Source organism: Gobio gobio (genome assembly GCF_949357685.1).
Source record: "Gobio gobio genome assembly, chromosome: 16".
Classification (NCBI taxonomy): domain Eukaryota; kingdom Metazoa; phylum Chordata; class Actinopteri; order Cypriniformes; family Gobionidae; genus Gobio; species Gobio gobio.
This window is the reverse complement of record NC_137109.1, coordinates 11,770,059-11,792,855: the sequence shown is the minus strand read 5'-3', so window position 1 is coordinate 11,792,855 and position 22,797 is coordinate 11,770,059. Positions and strand designations below refer to the sequence as shown.

Below are 22,797 nucleotides of genomic sequence, written 5' to 3'. Positions count from 1 at the left end.
CAGCGTCTACTAATACAAAACTGTAAGAACAGCGCGTTTATGATCTAGCTAGTGAGAAATGTCACGTAGCTTTTTAGTTGCAAAACTATTTTACTGATAAAATCGCCAGAACCGCACTGAAAACACATTTCTGCACTGTATGTGTGTGCATTTGAGTGGGAGAGAAGAGAGAGCGGGAAAAAGAGAGTATGTGCTTTTCATGCATAATAAAACAATTTTGTGGCAATAAACATGGAAATAATTTGTCGTTTTTATCTTATTGTTTACTGTATTTATTTGCTTGATCAGTGTCTTTGTGGGTTTTGGTTCTTTTGCTGTTGTCACCTGTAAGGACCTTTGAAATAACTGAAATCATTTGGCGAAGTGGTATGTAATGCGGTCAAGACCTGCCTGGAACTACTTTTGCAGTGCCTTTCCCTGAAAATAATTGCACAACTTAGAACGTTCACCAACCAATTAGATTCAAGCATTCAACAGCCCTGTAGTATAATATTCCTTAAAATGCAGAGAACATTTGTGGCATATAGCCTATGTTATTATATATGCTGCATACATTTGCTAAGACAATTGGTTCAAAGGCCAGAAGTAGAAACATTACAGGTGTGGTAAAGATGATCTGAGGTAGTTTTGGTGGAGATTTTAACATACTTTGTCAGGTGAGTCATGAAAAACAACAGGCAAATTGGTTCAAAATGGCAGAAAGACTTTGAAACCATTTTGTTCCACAAGCCTCATGAATATAACTTTAAACTTTATTATTTGACTCAGTAATGATTTTTGACCATTCATTTTACAAATGTATGATTGTGATATTCATAGCAAAGTTAAAGTCATTGGGTCTCATTCATGAAGTACAAGCATAATTATTTTTGTAAATCATTCATAAAGCTTTTCTGACATAATTTTTGTATTTATGAAAGTGTTTGTATTTTTACAATGTTAGTTGTATAAAAAATATTTACACCAGCTTTCAACGTATAAAAGGTGCGTAAAACATCCAAAAATGTGGTGTTCTTTCGAGCAAATCAATGATGATGCAATTTGACAACACAATTTTACATTATAAAATATATAATAGCAAATTAGTTAAACAATTAGTTCAATGTGAACATAAATTGCTAATTGTTAATGCACACCCTGTCTATGAATAACTGGAGGTTTATGAAGCATTTGTGAATCAAAGGAGATTTTATAGGAAGGTACTTTTTACATGTAAACTACCTTACCTTTTCTACTCAGAATTTACTCATATATTTACAAAGGTTTTATGAATGAGGTCCAATAAATCTGTTGGTGGAGAAGATTCTGTCCTCTCCTTCCTCTCCTTAAGTGGCATGAAGGATTATCTGTTAGAGGCTAGTTTTGGAGTCTATCTGTTGCTAATGATGGTTTTTCTCATCAGCCCCTGCTGGAGAAACGGAGCTGGTTTATGCTCAGATCTCTCATGAGAAGCAGAGTGAAAAGAATAAATCAGGTAAGAACATGTCAGTTACAGTTAATTAGCTGTACAGTTAAAACTGTAACTGAAACTACATAATTTACAAACAAATACAACATAAGGATCTATCAGCGATTCAGCGTGTGTTTTTTCAGTCATGCTACTGCAGCTGGCTAAAACTTAAAGGCCCACTGAAGTACTTGAAACACGCAGCATTATTCAATGTGTTGACGAAATTTCCACTGGAACAGGAAGACATGGCGGGACTTATCGAACAGTTCCTCCCCTTTTTCAAAACAGTCAATAGCGTTTTGTTCATATTACAGCTCGGCCAGAGCCGTTGAGCTCAGTTTTCTGGCCTGTGCTGCAAATGTGATCCATGTGTGATCCGATGTGTGTACGTGCTATGGCGGTTCATTTGACACTGACGTAAAACACGACTTTATTCGCCCAAATGGAAAGCATATTTAAACTGTCTGAATTGTTCCTTATCCCCTATATAGTGCACTATGTGCAATTCACCATTTTGAAAATAGTAAATGTGTGAACAAATGACCGATTTCAGCCACAGCTTCAGCGTCTATTTATAATGTAGGGGGACGGGATGCTTTAGATTCTAGAGAGATCTAGAGATCTAGAGATTGGACAGAAAATCTGTTGAGAAGCTGAAGTGCAGAGTGATGTCATCAAACTCATTGATTCATATTGGCAGAAGTGAGAGACTGTAAGTTTTGGATGCTTATATCTTCTAAATGCAAATTTTTTTCTTTATTTTTTTTGCACACTAGCTTATAGATAACAGTAAGACTAACATATCCATACTAAAAGCCAAAAAACTTTCAATTTGATTTCATTGGGACTTTAAAGGGTTAATTCACCCAAACATGAAAATGATCCCAAATTGACTTCCATCCTAGGTGTATATGGCTTTCTTCGTTCAGCCAAACACTATCTGAGTTATAAAAGTAATCCAAAAGTCATCATAAAAGTAATCCAAACGACTCCAGGGGGTCAATGAAGGCCTTCGGAAGCAAAGCGATGCGTTTATGTGAGAAAAATATCCATATTTATAACTTTATAAACTATAATCACTTGCTTCCAGTAACGGCCCTACGTGAGTCAAGTTCTGGTGGAAGAGTGACCTCTAACCCGATGCATGATGTATTGACGAATGTAGAAACGCAGAAGATTGAGAAACAAAACACCGGTCACAAATTATAAGTCTAAATATAAAGAGAAATGTCGGAGAAGCTTGAGTTTGTTGCCCAGCCCTATTTGTTTGAACTGCGAGAGGCATCTACTCTCACCTAAGCTTACGCTTATACACCAAAGTATACTTAGTTTTTTTTACGCGTATGCGAGCATGCACACACAGTCGAACGCACAGCCTTGCAAAGTATACTTCTTTTGACTTGTACATGTACACAAGCGTTCGACACATGCGCAGTTTTGAGCAATCTCTCGCCATGAGCACCGTCCTACGGATGAGATGTTGTACTCTCTGTGGTCATAGAAAATCCCAGTAGAAAAAGAGTAGGGGTGTAACCCCGGCATCCTGGCCAAATTTGCCCAGTTGTCCATCATGGCCTCCTAATAATCCCCATACTGCATCTACTCATTAAACGCGCATGTGTGACCGGTGCGTACAAAGTACTTGCGGTTACAAAAATCCGGCGGTGTGCGTACAGTACGTGCATACTCTTCTGATGATGAAATTCGTGTCACGCAGAATGCACGCTGACCCTCACATACACGTAAAAAGTGAAGTATACTTTAGCCTAAAGAACTAAGTCACTCACCAGAGCTCGACTCTCTCGTGAATGCGCGGATGACCGTTACTGGAAGCTTGTGATTACAGTTTATGAAAATACATATGTTGACAGGCAGTTAGGACATAGTGTAATTGCATTTGGAGTCGGTGCAATGATTGGACGAACATTTTTTTGTCCCTACACCTCCACAGAAGATAGCCTATGTGTAAATTAATTGTCACATTTTAAAATGCAATTTTAATTTTAAATTGTATTATTATGTTAAAGAGATAGTTCACTGAATAATGACTTACCCATGACTTCCTCACCCTCAAGCCATCCTAGGTGTATATGACATTCTTCTTTCAGACGAATACAATCAGAGTAATATTAAAAAATGTCCTGGCTCTTCCGAGCTTTATAATGGCAGTGAATGGCTATTTCTGTTTTGAAGTCCATAAAAGTGCATATATCTATCATAAAAGTGCTCCACACAGCTCCGGGGGGTTAATAAAGGCTTTCTGAAGCAAAGTGGCACGTTTGTGTAAGAAAAATATCCATGTTTAAAACTTTACAAACTGTAATTTCTAACTTCCGCTAATTGTCATACACGCGTTCACGAGAGACTGGCGTTCCAGCGTATGACGTAGGACGCTGGCGTAGCATAAGTTCCAGTGATGAACGCGGAAGCGCAGAGGATAGAGCAAAACAAAACTTGGTTCTCGTGAGAACTAGCATATTTTTTAATATAACTCCGATTGTATTCGTCTGAAAGAAGAGTGTCATATACATCTAGGATGACTGGAGGGTGAGTAAATCATCGGCTAATTTTCATTTTTGGGTGAACTATTCCTTTTTTTTTCTTCACATTTTGTAATTTGTAAACCGCAATGGCAGGGTTCCCACTCGTCCTGGAAAACCTGGAAAACCTGGAAAATTGATGAAAAATTTTCCAGTCCTGGAAAACACATGGAAAATTTTAGAAAATGTAAAATGTCCTGGAAAATCTTGTTGTTGTCTGGGAAAATTCTTTAAAAAAAAGTTATTTCTTTAGACGAGTATAAAGAGTTTATCGCTGGCCCAAACAATTAGCGCTATTGCAGAAAGCAGGAATGCTGAGATTGATACGTGTGAGTAGTATTTTGAATAATGATGTTTAGTCTTGTGTTGCCACTTGCAGCAGTTAGCTAACACTATTAACGGCTCAAATGTATGCAGTGAATGTTAACTCGTAAGCTGCTAACTAATCACATAATTTTGATATAAAGTCACATTTGTGTGTGTCACATTTGTGTAAAGTCAGAATTGCATGATATAAACTCCCAATTCTGACCTTTTCTTCACAATTGACTTTTTTGCGCAGTTGCGAGTTTATATCTTGCAATTCTGACTTCTTTTCTCAGAATTGTGAGATCTAAACTGCAATTGCAAGTTGTAAAGTCCAATTCTGAGGAAAAAAGAATTGCGAAAAATTTTGCGTTTATATCACAATTATGTAAACTCGCAATTGCGAGAGTCAGAATAGCGAGATAAAAAGTCACGATTACCTTTTCTTTCTATTCTGTGGTTTAAACAAGCTTCCATAGTCATAATGTATGATTAAGAGCTCATATTGAAAATGCTGGATTGTTAAGTAATGGCAATAAACTGTACAGCTTTTAAAGACTTAGAAAGCAATATTTGGCATGATCCTTGTCTTTTATTCCCGCCGTAGTAAAATTGAAAATGTCCTGGAAAAGTACTGGAAAATGGTTGCTGAAAAAGAGTGGAAACCCTGAATGGAAAGTTTTGGTCGTGGGTGGTAAAATACTTCACCTCTGTGAAAACACCAGCATTAAAAACAGAAGTTTAGACCTCCATTTAAGAGGAAGAATCTCACACAAACTACTTCAAATTATATAGAGTAGTGAGTAGCTGAGCTCCGTTAAACACATAAAATAAAAAAAATCACCATTTGTTTTGTTTGCTACTTTCTTAGTAAAATAGTTTCACACTGAAAAGCATTTGTCAGTTTGCAGTAGACTAACAGTCTCGTGCTGACACCATTTCTCGTTTCTGTATGCAGAGTCAGTTCCAGCTGTTGATGTGGAATACGCTGCGGTCAGGCCGCAGACGAAAAAGACGAAGGAGAGAAAAGAGGAAGAGGTTCAATACGGAGAGGTGACGTTCACTCCGAACAACTCAAACGCTCACCAGGAGCCAAAGGACGAGTGTTTGTACTCTCAGGTACAGAGACGCTAGTTTCACAACAAAAGTTGTGTAAATTAAGGCCTTGTGTTCGTTTATGTTCACTTTGGGAGTTTTACAGTTTATATAAAATATATTCATGGAGTATCGGAGATAATTTTTTGTAACTTCTTTTGTTTGATCATGCATATGCAATGGTGGTATTGTACGTTGATAGTGTGTGTCGTGTTATGGACTATCCCAGCTAACAAAAACATGTTCTAAGATAAGTTCTTATAAAGTTATGAAAACTTTATTTCGAATGTTCTCGGATTGTTCAAAATGTCTAGTTTTTCCATTCCATTTCATCATTTTGCAAACATTATGGGAATGTTTTTGAATGATCTCTAAACCTTCTGAAACCAGTGGTAACATTTAAAAAACGTTAGACAAGCATCCAACTAAAACGTTTCAGAATGATGTGTAAATGTTTTTGTGCTAACATTTTGAGGCAGTATTAAAGACCAGATAACTTTGAACGGACATTTTATCAACATTACTGGATGAACGTTTGTTCCTAACTTTAAGAGAGAGAACATTTCCTGTTAGCTGCAATTATGTGTGAGATTTAACATAACGTGTCTGGTCTAAAATGTGAGATGTTGAGTAACTGAGCTAAAGGAAGAAAAGAGGAAGCCAAATGTGTAATTTTCCATCAGACAAGAACTTCTGTTTATAGCGCTTCATGAATTGTGCCGCCTGAGGCTGTGAGTGTATAACAGCAAGAGGAAACATTAAATGAAAGTAAACTTTTTATCATGAATCTCGAGGAGGTGATCTGATGTTCACAATTACTCGAAAATACAGCAATTCTTTATTATATTTATAGCTAGGGCTGGGTAAAAAAATATTGATTTCTCGATTTTAATCGATTCTCATTTTTGTGAACCGATATCGATTCTTAAATCCCAGGAATTGATTAGTCCGTCCTGTTTTCAGTTGATGAATGAACAGAACTTTGCAGAGCCCCTCCCATCCAATAAATCGCAATAAGCTTTATGCTTTTTTTTTATATATATATAAAACAGTCTCAAATTTAAAATTCTGTGAATTTTACTACGAAATTCAGAAAATATTTTTTGAATGGTTTTTGCTAGGGCTGCACGATACATCGCAATTAGCATGAAATCGCGCTTATCGTGATTATGAAATCGCAAAGGCTGTGAATTGTTTTTGTTGGGTTTTTTTTATGTATGCACAGTTTGTCAGTGCAGGAGGGTTCTGTGGTCAGTATTAAATGCTGCTCCATCTGAAATCACTGCGAATTTGGGTCGCTTATAACCTGCATTTGAAAAAGCAACACGCGTCAAACATCTTTCCAAACATGAGAAGCATTTGTGATATGATGCCCATAGGGATTTCCTAGTATGATGTGGGCTATTGCACTTCTGCTGCACATATTTGGAGTACCTTGCGAGAGCGCCCTCAGACTTGCAGATGGAGCAGCATTTATTACTGATCACAGAGAAGCTGCACATTAAATAATCGCAACCTTTGTCAAATCGCATGCAGTTTAATTGCGATTTATCATGCAGCCCTAGTTTTGACGCTGTTTATTGTGGCGTGACAGATCGCCGTAGCGTCTCAGTTCAAGAGAAGCGACAGCATGAAGCTCACATGAACCAATCATCTCTTCCGCGTTAATATCAGTTACAGCGCAAAATAAACTTGAATGAACATCTGAAGGTATGTTAAATGATACAGTACAACTTACCGAAATCTGTATAATGTCTCATGTGATCGCTCAATCAGTGTTTCAACCGCGAAAAGATGTCAATAAAATTGCTGCTAAATATTATGCCCCAAATACATATTCAATACAATATTTAATGTTCTTCAATATATAATGCATGTTTAAATAAATCCGTCAAGTTGACAGCCACCATTTAAATTTTCATATTAGCCTATATCGGAGTAGAAATATAATTATGCAATTGTAAAGTTAGTATTATAGCTTTATTATTATAAAAACTACCTTGAGGGTAATTTTAAGTGTTTGTATACAAAGCAGTTAATTTCAAAGCAGTTCAAATATATTATAATGACTTGCCATGTACTGAAAGATGAATTTCTGTCCAGGAAACTGAACAATAAAATAAAATAAAACAATAAAACTAAACTAAACTACTGTACCTGATATGGTGCGGTATATCCAAAATAATCAAAAATCCAATTGAACCGGAAACTAATGGAATCACAAGCTTGTGAAATCTAATTGAATCATGATTTTTTTTTTTTGTCAATACCCAGCCCTAGATTGGTATCTATCAGATATAGTCAGTGGAGAGAATTTAACTGTGATATGAGAGAGTTTAAAGCATGTCAAACATCTGCATTTGCTGGAGTGAGTTGAAGAGGTCAAATGAGTTTTATTTATATGGCACATGTTGTTTCAAAATGTTTAGAGAACGTTTCTGTTCACAGAAAAGTGTTGCAGTAATAATTTCTTATATTTCCTAAGTTCCTCAAGTACAGAGAGCAGAGGAGAGGAGAGGTCTAAATTTGCTGTAGTGTAAATTGCTGTAGTGTTGGTTGACAGTACCAGCTAAACTGAGCAAGGGTTCAAATCCCAGATAAAAACCTAATAGCTTGAATGCACAGCAAGTTGCTTTGGATACAAGCATCTGCCAATGGCAGAAATGTAAATGCACTCAACTCAGCTTTCATTGAATATTAATTAAAATCAATTACATTAAACACATTTTATAATAAGTCAATTCATTTTAATTCATTTATATTATCGGCCAGATCTTTAACTTGGCTATATAGTATATCCAACTTTATCCACATAGCGCTACATTAGTGTAAAGCGAAATATAGGCCTACTATAGGCTAGAAAAAGTTTTTATTCAGAAACATGTTTACGTGGAATATTTCACAATGTATTACCTGTATTTTAGATTTTCTTTCTCATGTCAAGTTGAAATGTTTTATATAGTAATTTATATTTTATGGATTGTGAAATTGAACTTGTGTTTGCCATGTAAATAGCCTCTATGCTAACATGGCGTTAAATATTTAATAAACAAACAAATAAGCGATATATATACTATATATGTGACCCTGGACCACAAAACCAGTCAGAAGGGTAAATCTTTTGACAATATTTGCCTGAGATACATACAACTGTTTGAAAATATGAAATCTGAGGGTGCAAAAAAATCTAAATATTGAGAAAATCGCCTTTAAATTTGTCCAAATGAAGTCCTTAGCCATGTATATTACTAATAATATAAAAATTTTTATATATTTACGGTAGGACATTTACAAAATATCTTCATGGAACATGAACTTTACTTAATATCCTAATGATTTTTGGCATAAAAGAAAAATCTATAATTTTGACCCATACAATGTATTGTTGGCTATTGCCACAAATATACCCATGCGACTTATGACTGGTTTTGTGGTCCGGGGTCACATATAGCAAATCTCACCTGCTTGATTGCTCGTATCATCGCAAAATGTAACTATATTATCACCCAACTCTAATCTGAAAATGTGACTATAAGGCATATTATATAGGTCTTATATATAATATTATGTATATAATAAACTTCAACATTATGATTTTCTGTGACGCTTCTTTGAAACAATGTGTGAAAAGCACAATATAGAAAAATTGACTTGACATTTGTGAACACCCCTTAAAATCAATCTAATTAGATCCAGATTCACTTTTATTCATAATGATTGAGAGCATTTGTTAGTACTGTATATAAGAGTTCTGGTACGTTGTGGAAGGTCAGTTCATTCAGCTCGAGTTTTGTTTATAAATGTAAGGTTGGTTAAGCCATGGTTTTAACCAAACACTGTAGATTTGACCGCTTTGTTTTTATCAGTTTTTAACCGTTTGATGTGTTGAGTTGGGAAATCTTTGTGTGGGCTTCAGAAAGCCGGTGGTCTGATGTGGATTTCTCAAATGTGGTTTCTTAATCACATCATGTGATTTCCTGCATGTGATACGAAACATCTCATTCCTTGAACGCTGTGTGCAATTACATCTCTTTTGTGTGTGTGCATGTACATTTTATATATATATATATATATATATATATATATATATATATATATATATATATATATATATATATATATATATATATATATATATATATATATATATATATATATATATATATAATTTTTTTTTTTTTTTTCATGTAATATTCCACAGGTTTTCAAATAGTTTGGTTATTAAATATAGAATAAATAAAAAAAGAGAAAATGTAAATAAAACAAAAAAGACTTTGGTTGGGTGCATATGAATGAATTAATAGATTTCGAGCATGTTTTTGATGTGGGGTTAAAGGGATAGGTCACCCAAAAATGAAAATTAGCCCATAATTTACTCACCCTCAAGTCATTCGAGGTGTATATGACATTCTTCTTTCAGACTAATAAAATCTGAGTTATATTAAAAATGTTCTGGCTAATCCAAGCATTATAATAGCAGTAGTAGTTGCTCTGTTTTTGAAGTCCATAAAACGTCTCCGGTTACGTATGTAACCTAGGTTCCCTGAGAACAGGGAACGAGACGCTGCGTCAGCTTGATGCTACGGGGGAACGCCCTCGGCGTGACAGGTGTCTGAGCTACAATCGAATCACATCAGTCCTACTGACCGGCGACAGCCGATGACGTCACCCAGATGCGACCAGGAAGTATAAAAGGGCGCCTCTGCCAACATGACACCGCCCTTCGTCTTCAGGGACTGTTTGGCAGGCAAACCCTGAGGCATGGCAAAGCGACGCAGCGTCTCGTTCCCTGTTCTCAGGGAACCTAGGTTACATACGTAACCGCAGACGTTCCCTTTCGAAAGGGAACTCGCGCTGCGTCAGCTTGACGCTACGGGGAACGAAATACCAACGCCGCCATGCCGAGGGGAGTGCATGCCTACTGGCAGTGACAACTGTCAGAACAAACAAATTCAACTGAAATGTCTGAACCACTCCCCCTCTGGTCACATAAGACTGTCAGTGACAGCATTCCCTACGGTCATAGCCCAAGCTATAAGCCCGAGTAGGAATCTTCGAACACTTAGAGAAGTTCTACCCAGGCCGCTCAAAGGCCTGGATCCAACCCATTCGAAAGAAGGGGGCTCCTTTAAGGGAATGTGGCTAGGGGCCCCAGGGCGCCCCAGCCAGCCACTACTGCCACCAAGGAGGCCTAGCTTGGTGCTTTTTAGAACGGGCACTTCAGCCGGGCCCTCCCTGTCTGTTCGATAACAGAGCCTCTGGGTACTTGCCTCTTGGAGAGGCATCCAGTCCAAGGGACTGCAGAATGACAATGTCCTCCTCAGACCGGATCTCAGAGACGGGAATCCTGGAGAGCAGTACTCAGCATAGCGCTTTCTACCCTTGCCAGCGAGGGGAGTTAATCTGCTCGATCCTAGGATCTACTGAGCTATTATCAGATAAAAACACTCAGGAGGCCAGACTGGCCTAAAAACTGATCTAATTGGGAGGCCACCCTAGGGGCCTACGACCACCCGATCAGGCCCAGGCAGCTTCGGCTCACATACAACCCTCCGAAAGGAGGGGAGCTTAAAGGGGGCAGCCCGGTAGGTAAACCAGGTTGCAGGCTGAAATCCCCTCCTTGGGGACCAAGTAGCAGAAGCGACACCAGTCGCGCCAGGGTAAGACCTTACCAGATGCTGCCGGCTAAGGGCCAGATCACTGATAGCAAGTCACCACTGGCTGTCAGCGTTACGCCAGTTAGCAGTCCTTGCACTGAGAACCAAAGACCCGTTTAGGGAGGCCTAGTGAGGCCCATTGTATAATAGGAATATATGCCAGAGAAGCCTGAGAAATCAGGCTCAGGAACTCGCTTAGAGGGAGGCCTGGTGAGGCCTACTACCTGATTGCAGTTGAAGCCGACTGTCAAGGTAGCTGAAAAACGGAAACTCGTTTTCTCAGGGAGGCCTAATGGAGGCCTACTACCTGATAGTCAAGCTACAACAGTTAACCGAGCATCCTGACTCGGGAAGTAACCCTCAGGGAGGCCCTGTGAGGCCTACTACCTGATAGCAAGCTTTGCTAACTGCCTGAGCGTCTGACTCAGGGACTCATCCTCAGGGAGGCCTCGTGAGGCCTACTACCTGATAGCAAGCCCTTAGGGCCTGTTTAGCGAGCCTTAGGGGAGGTTTAGTGCTTAGGCCTACCGACTGGTAGCAAACTAAGCCAGCTGCCCGAGCACCTCTGACTCGGGAACTCACCCTTGGGGAGGCCTGTTGAGGCCTACCACCCGATAACAGGCTTTTTAGGGAGGCCTGTAGAGGCCTACTACCTGACAGCAAGCATTGCTAGTTACCCGAGCATCCTAACTCAGGAACTCACCCTCAAGGGAGGCCTAGTGAGGCCTACTACCTGATAGCGGGCCTGCAGGGAAGCCCAGCCTGCTACCTGCAGGCAACTCGTGCTAACTGTATCTCATTTTGATGGTCCAGGAGCCCAGAAACAAGCCCTCAGGGAGGCCTGGTGAGGCCCACTACCTTATACTAGGAGTTGGATAGGCCTAGTAAGGCCTACAACTCGATAATGGGCCCTTAGAGAGGCCCAGCAAAGCCTTACAATCAGTCTACAGGGAGGCCTAGTGTGGCCTACTACCCAGCAGCAGCCTAGCAGTTTGTGTGCTAGCTGGCACAGCGACTGGCAAACAGGAGCCTTCCTTCAGGGAGGCCCAGCGGGGCCTGCTACCTTACGGCCAGTCTTCAGGGAGGCCTAGTGCGGCCTCCTACCCAGCAGCAGCCTAGCAGTTTGTGTGCTAGCTGGCACGGCGACTGGCAAACAGGAGCGCTCCTTCAGGGAGGCCTGGTGAGGCCTACTACCTGCCAATGGTTCATCACAACCCACCACGTGACTGAGCCCCAGCCTGCGCCCTCAAGGGAGGCCTGGTGAGGCCTGCTACCTCATGCCGAGTCTTCAGGGAGGCCTGGTGCGGCCTACCACCCATCAACAGCTTACCAGCCCATGCTAGCTGACAGCGACTGGCGAAAGGGAGCCTGCCTTCAGGGAGGCCCGATGGGGCCTACCACCTCACAGCAGGCCTGCAGGGACGGCTTCCTGGTGGCAAGAGTGAAAAACTGTTATGCTGTTATAACCTTGGGCTGACAGTAGCTTCTCTGCTGGCTGACAAAAAATTAACATCCAACTGCTAACTAGGGTTATTAGTTGGGAAATTCTGCTACTTGAAGCCGACGTCGTTGGGGAGCAATATATACCGCAATACACATGGGGCCGAGCTTTGCAGAGGCCTACCAAGGCTGACTACCTATTTTCCAGGTTGCAGCTAATAAATTGCCAACCTCCCCAACCGTCGGGACTCACTCGCAAGGAGGCCTGTCTGAGGCCTACTACCTGAACTGGAGTCTACTGCCAAGACTGCCCCAGCTGGCTACTCACAGCCAGCTGGTCCTACAATCCATCCCAGCCTAGCTGGGTGACTCCAATTCCTTCTGGAGCCAACCGTATAATGGTGCAGTCTTATCGGCAGCGCCTACAAAAGTGCTGCTCGACCCGAGCCATGGGTGAGGCAGAATGATACAGAGCTAGGAGTGGAGGTACTCAAATCTACCCTGCCTTGTCAGGGGAGTACTATCAACTGGCCAGGGCATATACAGGAAGGGCCAGCGCCTGCCAAAAAACTGGCGGCCTCTAAAAACTAGCTCTGGAAAGCCGGGCTGAGCTATGCATACGGAATTTTCGTATCTGCATGAAAAACGCCTCAACCCTTGCCCCACGACTACTGGCTAAGTCGCTATCAATTCTGCACAGCACCAACCTGCATTACTAGAAAAAGCCCCAGAACGCAGGTAAGGGGGTGGGCCTTGGCCGGACTACTCTACACAAGAGGAGGCTACATTAGGGACAGTAATAAAGCTAGATTCAGAAAAGGAACAGCTACCCGGAGTGCAGACGCTTTCTTGGCGTGCATCTCTGTAATCCCTAGAAAGCCTAGGCCAATCTAGATCTGTACCCGAGGTCCATAAAAGGGCCGCTACTATTGCACCATGCAAAAAGGGGCACTCGGGTAGAAGTGCCAGTCGTTAAATAGATCTGGCTCTAGATCTAACTGTAGTTCTAGCATGGTCTGATCCTGTATTCTCCAGAAATTTACACTGAGAGAAGATACAGACCGCCTTACCCTGAGGCGGCTACCAGTTAACAGCTTAATACTAGGAGGAAAAATGCCTCGCCTTCTTTTAGCACAGAAAAACCCCTCTTTTCTTTTTTTTCTTTTTTTTTTGTATATATATGTATCTATATATATATAACCGATACACACCCTCAGAAAGTGAACGGTATTCCCAGCGTTAATTCTTAACGCATCTTTATTGCCTTTTAGGCTTGAAAATAAAAGGGGGCTGTACAGCTTCCAACGCGAGATATACCATACCAAATATGGCGTTAGCTGGCTTCCGCTAGCGGTACTGCATATTTGTACAGGGCTTAAGCAACTGGTTTTTGTTTAAAATGACATTTTATCGTTCTAGCCGACCCAGCAGGGGAACTACAGGCCCTTTAAACTTGCATCCCGTGATCCCTGAAGCCCTCAACAGGGAGCGTAAGCTTACAGAAAATATGTAATAATTTCCCTTATAGGGGACTTACCCGCTCGCCTGCGGCACGCCATGATATCCACCCACAAGTTTTATTTTCACATGAATGCTTAGGTGTACTACTACCACGGGGTTGAGGGGGCGCACTCACCAACCAGGCCAGGCAGGCCGTCAGAGTCTGACGTTGCTCTTTCTCCGCTCATCATGGGCCCGCCCAGCCTGGTGTTAAAGCGCCTGGGGAGAAAAAAACCTAGGAGAAGGAACGCCCTCCTCACTCAACGCGCTCTTGGGGGAGGAGACTTGTCCCAGCGTGGTCTTCTTCGCTGGAACCGACCTTGCCCGGCGTCCTTCCTATTCCTAGTGCGGGAGTCCCGCCTCTTCTGCACCCTACTCCGCCACTGAGGGGGCGCACGAGAGGCGACACTGGCTCGCTGGTCCTGTCGCTGACCCTCGGGCCGCGATGGACCATGGCCTCCCGCCTGCCTGGGCGCGGCCCCGGATCTCCGCGGAATGCATGATCTGAATGCTGCTGAGCGCGCCCTCGCCTCTCTGAACCTTTCCACCACCGCCTCGACGGAGGTGCCGAAAAGCTCAGAGGGCGAGACCGGGGCATCGAGGAGAAAAGCTTTCTCTTTCACCCCGATGTCCGCGAGGTTCAGCCACAGATGTCTCTCCGTAGCTACCATAGCCGCCATCACACGCCCGATGGCGACTGCTGTTTGCTTGGAAGCACGGAGAGCCAGATCTGTGGTGAGGCGGAGCTCAGCCATCGCGTCAGGGGGTAAGCCCTCCCCCTGGTCGAGATCCTTCAGCAAGTCGGCCTGGTATGCCTGTAGCACTGCGGTAGTATGCAGTGCTGCAGCGGCCTGACCCGCTGACGTGTACGCCCTACCGTTTAAGCGCGAGGTATTTTTCAGCGCTTTAGACGGCAGGGTGGGAGTTCTCAGTGTCGATGGCCTCCCCGACGCGAGATAGTTCGCAAACGTCTCGTTAATCGAAGGCATCGACACGTACCCATGCTCAGCCGATCCTTCAACATCAGCGAAGTTCCCACGCTAATGCCGAAATATCCGGGCCGAGTATGGGTTCCTCCATGCCCCCGAGATCTGGTCGCGCAGATCGGGGAGGAATGGAAGGCTCCCCAGAGGTGAAGGGTTATGGCCGGAGAGAAAGCGATCATCCAGGCGACCAGGACGCTCGGGTTCTCTCCTAGCGCGCTGCCAGCGTAACTCCAGCCTGCTGGTGGCGCGCTCCATAACCTCGATCAGCTCTGTGTACACGGGGGAAGATGGCTGAGAGGGTTCGGTTCCAACCGATTCATCACCACCCTGCCCAGCCATCCTCTGCTCAAATGGAAGAGCATCGGCTGACGAAGAGGAAATATCCGACTCCTCCCCCGTCAGCCGCCCCTCGCGACCTGGCTGGTCGTCTGTGAGGATTACACCCTCCTCCAGACGACGAGCCAAGTCCGTCTGAGAACCCCAGGACTTCCGTCGTCGCTCAGCCTCGGCGTGAGCAGGACCGTCCCCAGACGCTGGCCCCTCTTCCCTCGAGAAGAGGGCCAGGCGAGAGCGGAGCGTTCGGATGGGGAAACGCTCGCAGTTCGCGCAAGAGGCTCCCTCAAGAACCTCCCGCGCGTGCTCTTCCCTCAGGCAGTAGACACAGAGATTGTGCGTGTCCTCAGGCGTCAAATACCTGGGACACGGATCCGCACACTTTCTAAAGTGTCGGGTCTTCTGTGAACACTTCATCCTTTCTTACCAATGTAATTCTCTCTTGTAACACCAGACAGAACAGTCACTGAAGACGAAGAAGCGGTGTCATGTTGGCAGAGGCGCCCTTTTATACTTCCTGGTCGCATCTGGATGACGTCATCGGCTGTCGCCGGTCAGTAGGACTGATGTGATTCGATTGTAGCTCAGACACCTGTCACGCCGAGGGCGTTCCCCCGTAGCGTCAAGATGACGCAGCGCGAGTTCCCTTTCGAAAGGGAAACTGCATCTGTCCGTCAAATAATGTGCTCCACGCGGCTCCGGGGTATTAATAAAGGCCTTCTGAAGCGAAATCGATGCATTTGTGTTAGAAAAATATCCATATTTAAAAATGTAATTAATTTTTTTCTATGGCTCTGCATCAGCTGTCCCTGCGCCATCACTTCCGACGAATAAGGTCAAAATACATGCAAAATACCGGCGCGATCATAGATATATGCATAGTTCCTCATTAGTGCCTGCGTGGATCAGTCAAATGAGGCATCTACGTATTTATACCTTTGATCGCAGCAGAATTTTGACCTTTTTCGCCGGAAGTTATGGCGCTGGGAATTATAGACGACATTTGTCTGATAAGAGGTTAAAAAAATAACCTGTTGGGTTTCTCGCAGAAACCGATCGTTTCGTGTCTTAAGACATCAATGTGTTGCCACGAGCCGCATGGTTTAATAAGGAGTCGTATGTCTATGTGTTTTTAATCTCATCCCCATTAACATGCATTACAGTATACTACTATCACACTGCAACGGTTGGAGTTAAAAATCTTCATTTGTGTTCTACTGAAGAAACAAAGACACCTACATCTTGGATATACATAAAAATTTCGTTTTTGGGTGAACGATCCCTTTAAAGGAACACTCCACTTTTTTTGAAAATAGGCTGATTTTACAAGTCCCCTAGAGTTAAATAGTTGAGTTGTACCGTTTTTGAATCCATTCAGCCGATCTTTGTATCTGGCGGTGGCACTTTTAGCATAGCTTAGCATACATCATTGATTCTGATCAGTCCATTAGCATCTCATTCAAAAAATGACCAAAGACACTTTCAATATTTTTCCTATTTAAAACTTGACTCTTCTACAGTTACATTGTGTGCTAAGACAAACTGAAAATGAAAAGTTGTGATTTTCTACACCTGTATGGCTAGGAACTACTTTCTCATTCCTGCGTAATAAGTCGCGGATCTTCGCGGCCGTACCATGGCTGCAGCGGCGCAATGATTCGTTGGTATTCTGTGAAACATGGTGGTAGTTTACACCTTTGACTTACTATCACAGCCCTTTACAACACACAGAACCATGGCTAATCACACAGGTAAATCCACAACACAATTTGTCGGCTGCAAGCTTGAAACTTTCTCTGCAACTACACAAACTTAGTGCTGGTCACATTGAAAGTTACCTAGCTGGGGGCTACTTTCAGGCGCTGTGTTCCATCATTGCGCCGCTGCAGCCATGGTACGACCGCGAAGATCCGCGACTATTACGCAGGAATGAGAAAGTAGTTCCTAGCCATATAGGTGTAGAAAATCGCAACTTTTAATTTTCAGTAGGTCTTAGCACATGATGTAACTGTAGAAGAGTCAAGTTTTAAATAGGAAAAATATTGAAAGTGTCTTTGGTAATTTTTTGAATGAGATGCTAATGGACTGATCAGAATCAATGATGTATGCTAAGCTATGCTAAAAGTGCTACCACCAGATACAAAGATCGGCTGAATGGATTCAAAAACGGTAAAACTCAACTATTTAACTCTAGGGGACTTGTGAAATGAGCCTATTTTCAAAAAAAGTGGAGTGTTTCTTTAAGGGATGGAGATGCTGATCAAGTCAGAGCAGCGTTGCATCTTCATTTTCCACAGCAGGGTCACTTTACAACATCCACACAGCTAATGATTAACGTGAATGCGAACGCGACTGTAACCCAGGTTACCAAAAATACTTGATAGAATTAAATAAATGAATCAGTACATTTTTCCTTTTCAATTTATAATTTATTTTCATGAGTATTAGGACATCCAATTAAATTATTTTGTGTTTGTAAGAACCGACCAATGAGGATCGAGGATGTTGTCTAGCGCATTTTTTTGTTTTCCGGATTTCGCACGCGGCTAGAGCTCTCTCTCTCATCGGCTGATCAGAAGAGCAGACGTGATTCGAGTCTCTCCAAAGAAAAAGTAACACATTTGACAAATCAAACAGAAATATGTGATTTTAATCGAAGTTATACATGTCCAGAGACTATTTAGACTGTGAAGAAGCGAAGTTCATGTGAAAAAGAAGTTTGAGATTTATAATGCGTGACGCAGCTACTGAGAAGAAGCCTCGTAATGCATAGTGCATTGAAAAAGACGTTTTATGAGGAAACAGAGTTCATTTATTTCTGAGAGCTGGATGAGCAGAAAAAGTCAAGTTGTAAGAAATCTACAGACCTAAAAGAGATTGAGCGTTCAAGTTCATCGTGTTTTGGTCAAGTTTTTTTTTTTCCTCTGTTCTGTTTTTTTCTTGTCTATTTCTCTGGATTTGAGTGAATCTTTATCCTGTCGAGTGCACTGCTGAGTTGCTGCAACATGATCGATGCTTAATGGAGTGGAGTTCTGGATTCCTGGATTTCGTTCTTACTCCCGTGTTCGCGGAGGGAGTGGGACTGGCGAGCCACACGGACCTAACAGCGAGCGTGATTTTGTGATACCGATCTTGTCATTGCCGATTTGGACGGTAGGATTGAACTAACAGCACTTGCACCTGATTCATTGTTCTTCCAAAAGGATTCAATCGCAGAGGATCGACTGAGAAATGCACACAATTGTCGTTCATTCCATATTCCCAAAGTTGTGAATCATTTGAGAGACTGAGCTACTGAACAACACTTTGAAAACCGGTTTAAATTTCTGTGAAGGGAATTAAATGTGAATTTATTGTTTTGATTGATCAATGTAATTTTTTATTTATTTATTTTTCTTTCTTTTATTTCTCCTTTTTTTTCATTAATTTGAAGCCAGAAATAGACACATTTAAAAAAAGGGATTTAAATTTCAAATTTTATTTTTCTCATTTTTCAATATTTCAAGTTTAATTCATAAGGTGAATTCCTCAATAACTGGGTTAAATTGATTAATTCAGAAAAGAAAAGAAAAAAAACTGAAAGAGACTAGTGAAACCTAGAAGAAAAAAAACAAATGAGAAGTTAATTTGATTGGTTTATAGAAATTATTATTTTTTTTTATTTTATTTTTTATTACACTTTTTGAGTCCTTTGAGCTCCTTTGAGTCTTGAATCCTGTAAGGGAAATAAGAGAGAACAGAGTTTAGGATCACAGAGAATTTTTGGGTTTTAAAGAAATTGTTGTAGTTTTATTTGTTTGGGAAATATACATTGTATTTTATTTCACTTTCTTTGTTTTTTTTGTTTTGTTTTATTATACTTGTATTTCCTTTCTTTCTTTTTTTTTCCCCCTCCATGTCATACATTCCAATTATCACATTTAAATTTTGAAATTTGGAAAGAAATACATCGAGTTAAACCTTACCTGTTTGATGAGTGGTTCATTATTGTGACATCCTTATTCTCTGTAGACGAATCTAGCCCTTCTGATCTAACTGGTCCATACGCAGACTTTGTGTCTGTACTAAATTGAGTGGAGTGTTACAAATTTGGTGAGCCAGCCAGGAGAATTTGGAATGTCATAAAACAATAGTGACCTCTCATGTGTGTGAAAACAGTGTAGTTGTGAACTATGGATATTGTGAGACGTGAGAAAGTGAGTGTTCCTGATGCCGTTCTAGTGAGCGGTATAACGCTATCTGAATCCGATCAAGAGCTTGAATCATGGCTGATGCGTTATGGTAGTATAAAGCGAACCTTGCTCATTGATAGTCCAGCCTCAGAATTTCATCGGCAAGCTATCGTAGAGTTCCAATATAGCTCCGCAATGGATGTGTTGCGACCTTTGTTGCCGTTACGAATCGTAAGCACTTCTAATGCAGACACCTGCTTTAATGTACGTGCCTTGAGCAGTCTTTACTCGCAGACGACTGGTGGAGATGTCACTAGAGATTATCTAGAGGAACTGCAAGAAATCGCTAGAGTTAGCGGAAAACCCTTTCAAGTGGTGATTCAAGAAGAACTAAAGAAGCTTAATGCTGCTAGCTCTCCCGTTGAACCATCACCCACGTCGAGTGATGCCACTGATTATCCAATTGTGGCCGATTCTCAAACCCGTCGGTTATCAGCTCAGTCACAAAAAGTAGTCGAAGAGATAACTGCTCCTCCAACGTCAGATAGAGCATTTTTGTCAAGTAACCAACAAAGCAAATATAAAAACCTGACCAAAACCGTTGATGAAAATGCGGTGCCCACATGTACTGCTCTGCCAATGGATGTAATAAGCCCCCCTAACGTACAACGCGTAGTAGTTGAACATATTGTGCGAGCTACTGATGCTGTATCAACTCAGTACGTTCCTGTGCGCTTGAGGTCGTTTTCAGGGAAAGTTCCCAGACCAGGAAATGAACCCGACTTTGATACCTGGAGGGCGAGCGTTGATTTCTTGCTTGATGACCCATCCGTTTCTGAATTGTCTCGCACCAGAAAAATACTGGACAGTCTTCTGCCGCCAGCGGCTGATGTTGTAAAGCATGTTGGTCCTCAAGCATCTCCGTTGGTGTATCTAGAGCTGTTAGAGTCTGTCTATGGGTCAGTTGAAGATGGCGACGAGTTATTGGCAAGATTTATGACTCTGCTGCAGAATCAGGGGGAGAAACCTTCTAGCTACCTGCATCGGCTGCAAGTCATGCTGAGTGCAGCGGTGCGGAGGGGAGGCATTTCAGAAGGCGAACGTGACCGAAGTTTATTAAAGCAGTTTTGTAGAGGGTGTTGGGATAACCGCTTGCTTGCGAATTTGCGCCTTGAAGAAAGAAAGACCAACCCCCCTTCATTTGCTGAGTTAGTAATGTCGGTTAGGGCTGAAGAGGACAAGCTAGCTTCCAAAGAGCAGCGCATGCGAAGTCATTTAGGAATGAACAAACCCAGTTTACACCCTTTTAAGTCAAAGGCCATCACAAATCAGCTTTCCACCCATGTCGTGGAGGTAGGGAGTGAAACAACCGTTGAGACAGATCCGAAAAGAACAATGTCGAGTATTCACACGCAGATAGCTTCTCAGAAAATGTCAGGTTCTAAGAAGGGGCAGGGTGATTGCCAGGAATCTGTGGAGTTTTTGAAATTAAGAGCAGAAGTAAATGAGTTGAGAGCACAAGTCCAAGCTATGGAGTCAGTTGTGCCGAAAAAGACATTGTACACTGACTCAAGTTTTTCAGAACTTGCAGAGCTGAGAAAGCAAGTAGCTGAGTTAAAAACTCAAGTGGTCACATTGGAAGCACAGAAAAGTCGAACTCAACAACCGTTAGGTTCCCATAGAGATTTTGAAAGGGCGTGGCCTAGACAGTTTGAGTCGAATGAGTTTAAGCAGTCTCAGATGAGTGGGACAGGCGTGCCTCGACCTCGTCCTGGGTACTGTTTTCGCTGCGGCGAAGATGGTCACATTGTCACCCACTGTGAAAATGACCCAGACCCTTCCAAAGTGGCTAGAAAACGCTGTTTGCTAAGGGAGAAACAAGCCCAATGGGACTTGCAGAACCAGGTGAAATCACAGCAGGTAAACTCCAGGCCGTCTCTGCAGTAGGGCATGCAGAGAGCGGGGCTGAGTTTCATTGCCCTAAAAAGAGCAGAAATGTTTTTGACCCTTGTCCAAATGGTAGAATGTCAGGAAGGTTGCCAAAAGGGTTAATTGGGACAAAGTGTACTGCTCAGTTGTGCATTAATGGAATACAGGTGAATTGTTTATTGGACACTGGGTCCCAAGTGACTACGATTCCGTCTTCTTTCCACAAAGCACATTTAGCAGATCATCCAGTGAAGCCTTTAAATGCCTTGTTGGAGGTAGAAGGGGCCAATGGGCAGTCTGTACCTTATTTGGGGTATGTGGAAGTAACGTTAACTTTTCCTAAAGATTTCTTGGGGTCAGAAGCGGAAATTGGTACTCTAGCTTTAGTGGTTCCTGACTTGGTGGGAGTGCAACAGATTTTAGTTGGGACAAACTCCTTGGATGCCTTGTACGATACCCATGCTCAGGGAGATGTTGAACTCAACCCAGCTTTCAATGGGTACCGAGCTGTGCTTAAGATTTTGAGTGCCAGGCATGAGCAGAGAAATGCAGAGACTTTGGGGTGTGTAACCTTGGGTGGAGATAGGGTTGAAACAGTGCCTGCTGGTGGTATTGCAGTGTTTGATGGTTATGTTTACCTGAATGGTTGCTTTCCAGAAAACTTAGCAGTCATTGGGCCTTCGGAATTGTCTAACTTACCAGGTGGTTTAGTCATTGCCAGTGGTTTGCACACCTTGCCTAGCAAACGTTCCTTTCATGTGCCTGTGTTGGTTAGAAATGATTCCCATGCTGACATTGTGATTCCTCCAAAGACTGTGTTAGCTGAAATGTATTCTGTTCAGCAAGTGATGGAGCCTTCCCAGGGAAGTGACCCCTTACAAGCCCAAGAGAAATCACCTGAAACACAGATACCCATTGATTTTGGTGACTCCCCTTTGCCGACAGAATGGAAGAGTCGTATCTCTGCTTTACTGAATGCAATGCCTGAAGTTTTTGCCGTGCATGATATGGATTATGGCCATACTGATAAGGTGAAACATCGCATTAGGCTTAGTGATGAGACCCCGTTCAAACATAGACCCAGACCGATTCATCCCCAAGATGTCAGTGCAGTTAGGAAACACTTGCAGGAGTTGTTGGACGCTGGAGTGATTAGGGAGTCTGAATCTCCTTTTGCTTCTCCAATTGTTGTTGTAAGAAAAAAAGATAATTCTGTTCGGCTTTGTATTGATTTCAGGAAGCTGAACGCGCAGACCATTAAGGACGCCTATGCCCTTCCAAATCTTGAAGAGGCATTTTCTGTTCTTACTGGCTCCAAATGGTTCTCCGTTCTCGACCTGAAATCAGGATACTATCAGATTGAAATGGACGAGCAGGATAAGGAAAAGA

The 22,797-nt window shown here is 42.3% G+C and overlaps 1 protein-coding gene across 6 annotated transcripts in view; it reads left to right on the top strand.

Annotated features, from left to right (window-relative positions):
- LOC307140174 (uncharacterized protein) overlaps positions 1 to 22,797 on the top strand; it is a 66,188-nt gene that overhangs the window by 5,379 nt on the left and 38,012 nt on the right. For 3 of the 6 annotated variants that reach the window (XM_079839456.1, XM_079839458.1, XM_079839457.1), the window contains 2 exons: positions 1,403 to 1,474; positions 5,255 to 5,415. In XM_079839456.1, coding sequence (XP_079695582.1) covers positions 1,403 to 1,474; positions 5,255 to 5,415 — 233 coding nt within the window. Of the gene's footprint in view, positions 1 to 1,402; positions 1,475 to 5,254; positions 6,646 to 6,861; positions 7,502 to 22,797 lie in introns of those variants that run through there. The other 3 variants (XR_013818207.1, XR_013818209.1, XR_013818208.1) reach the window with 2 other exon arrangements.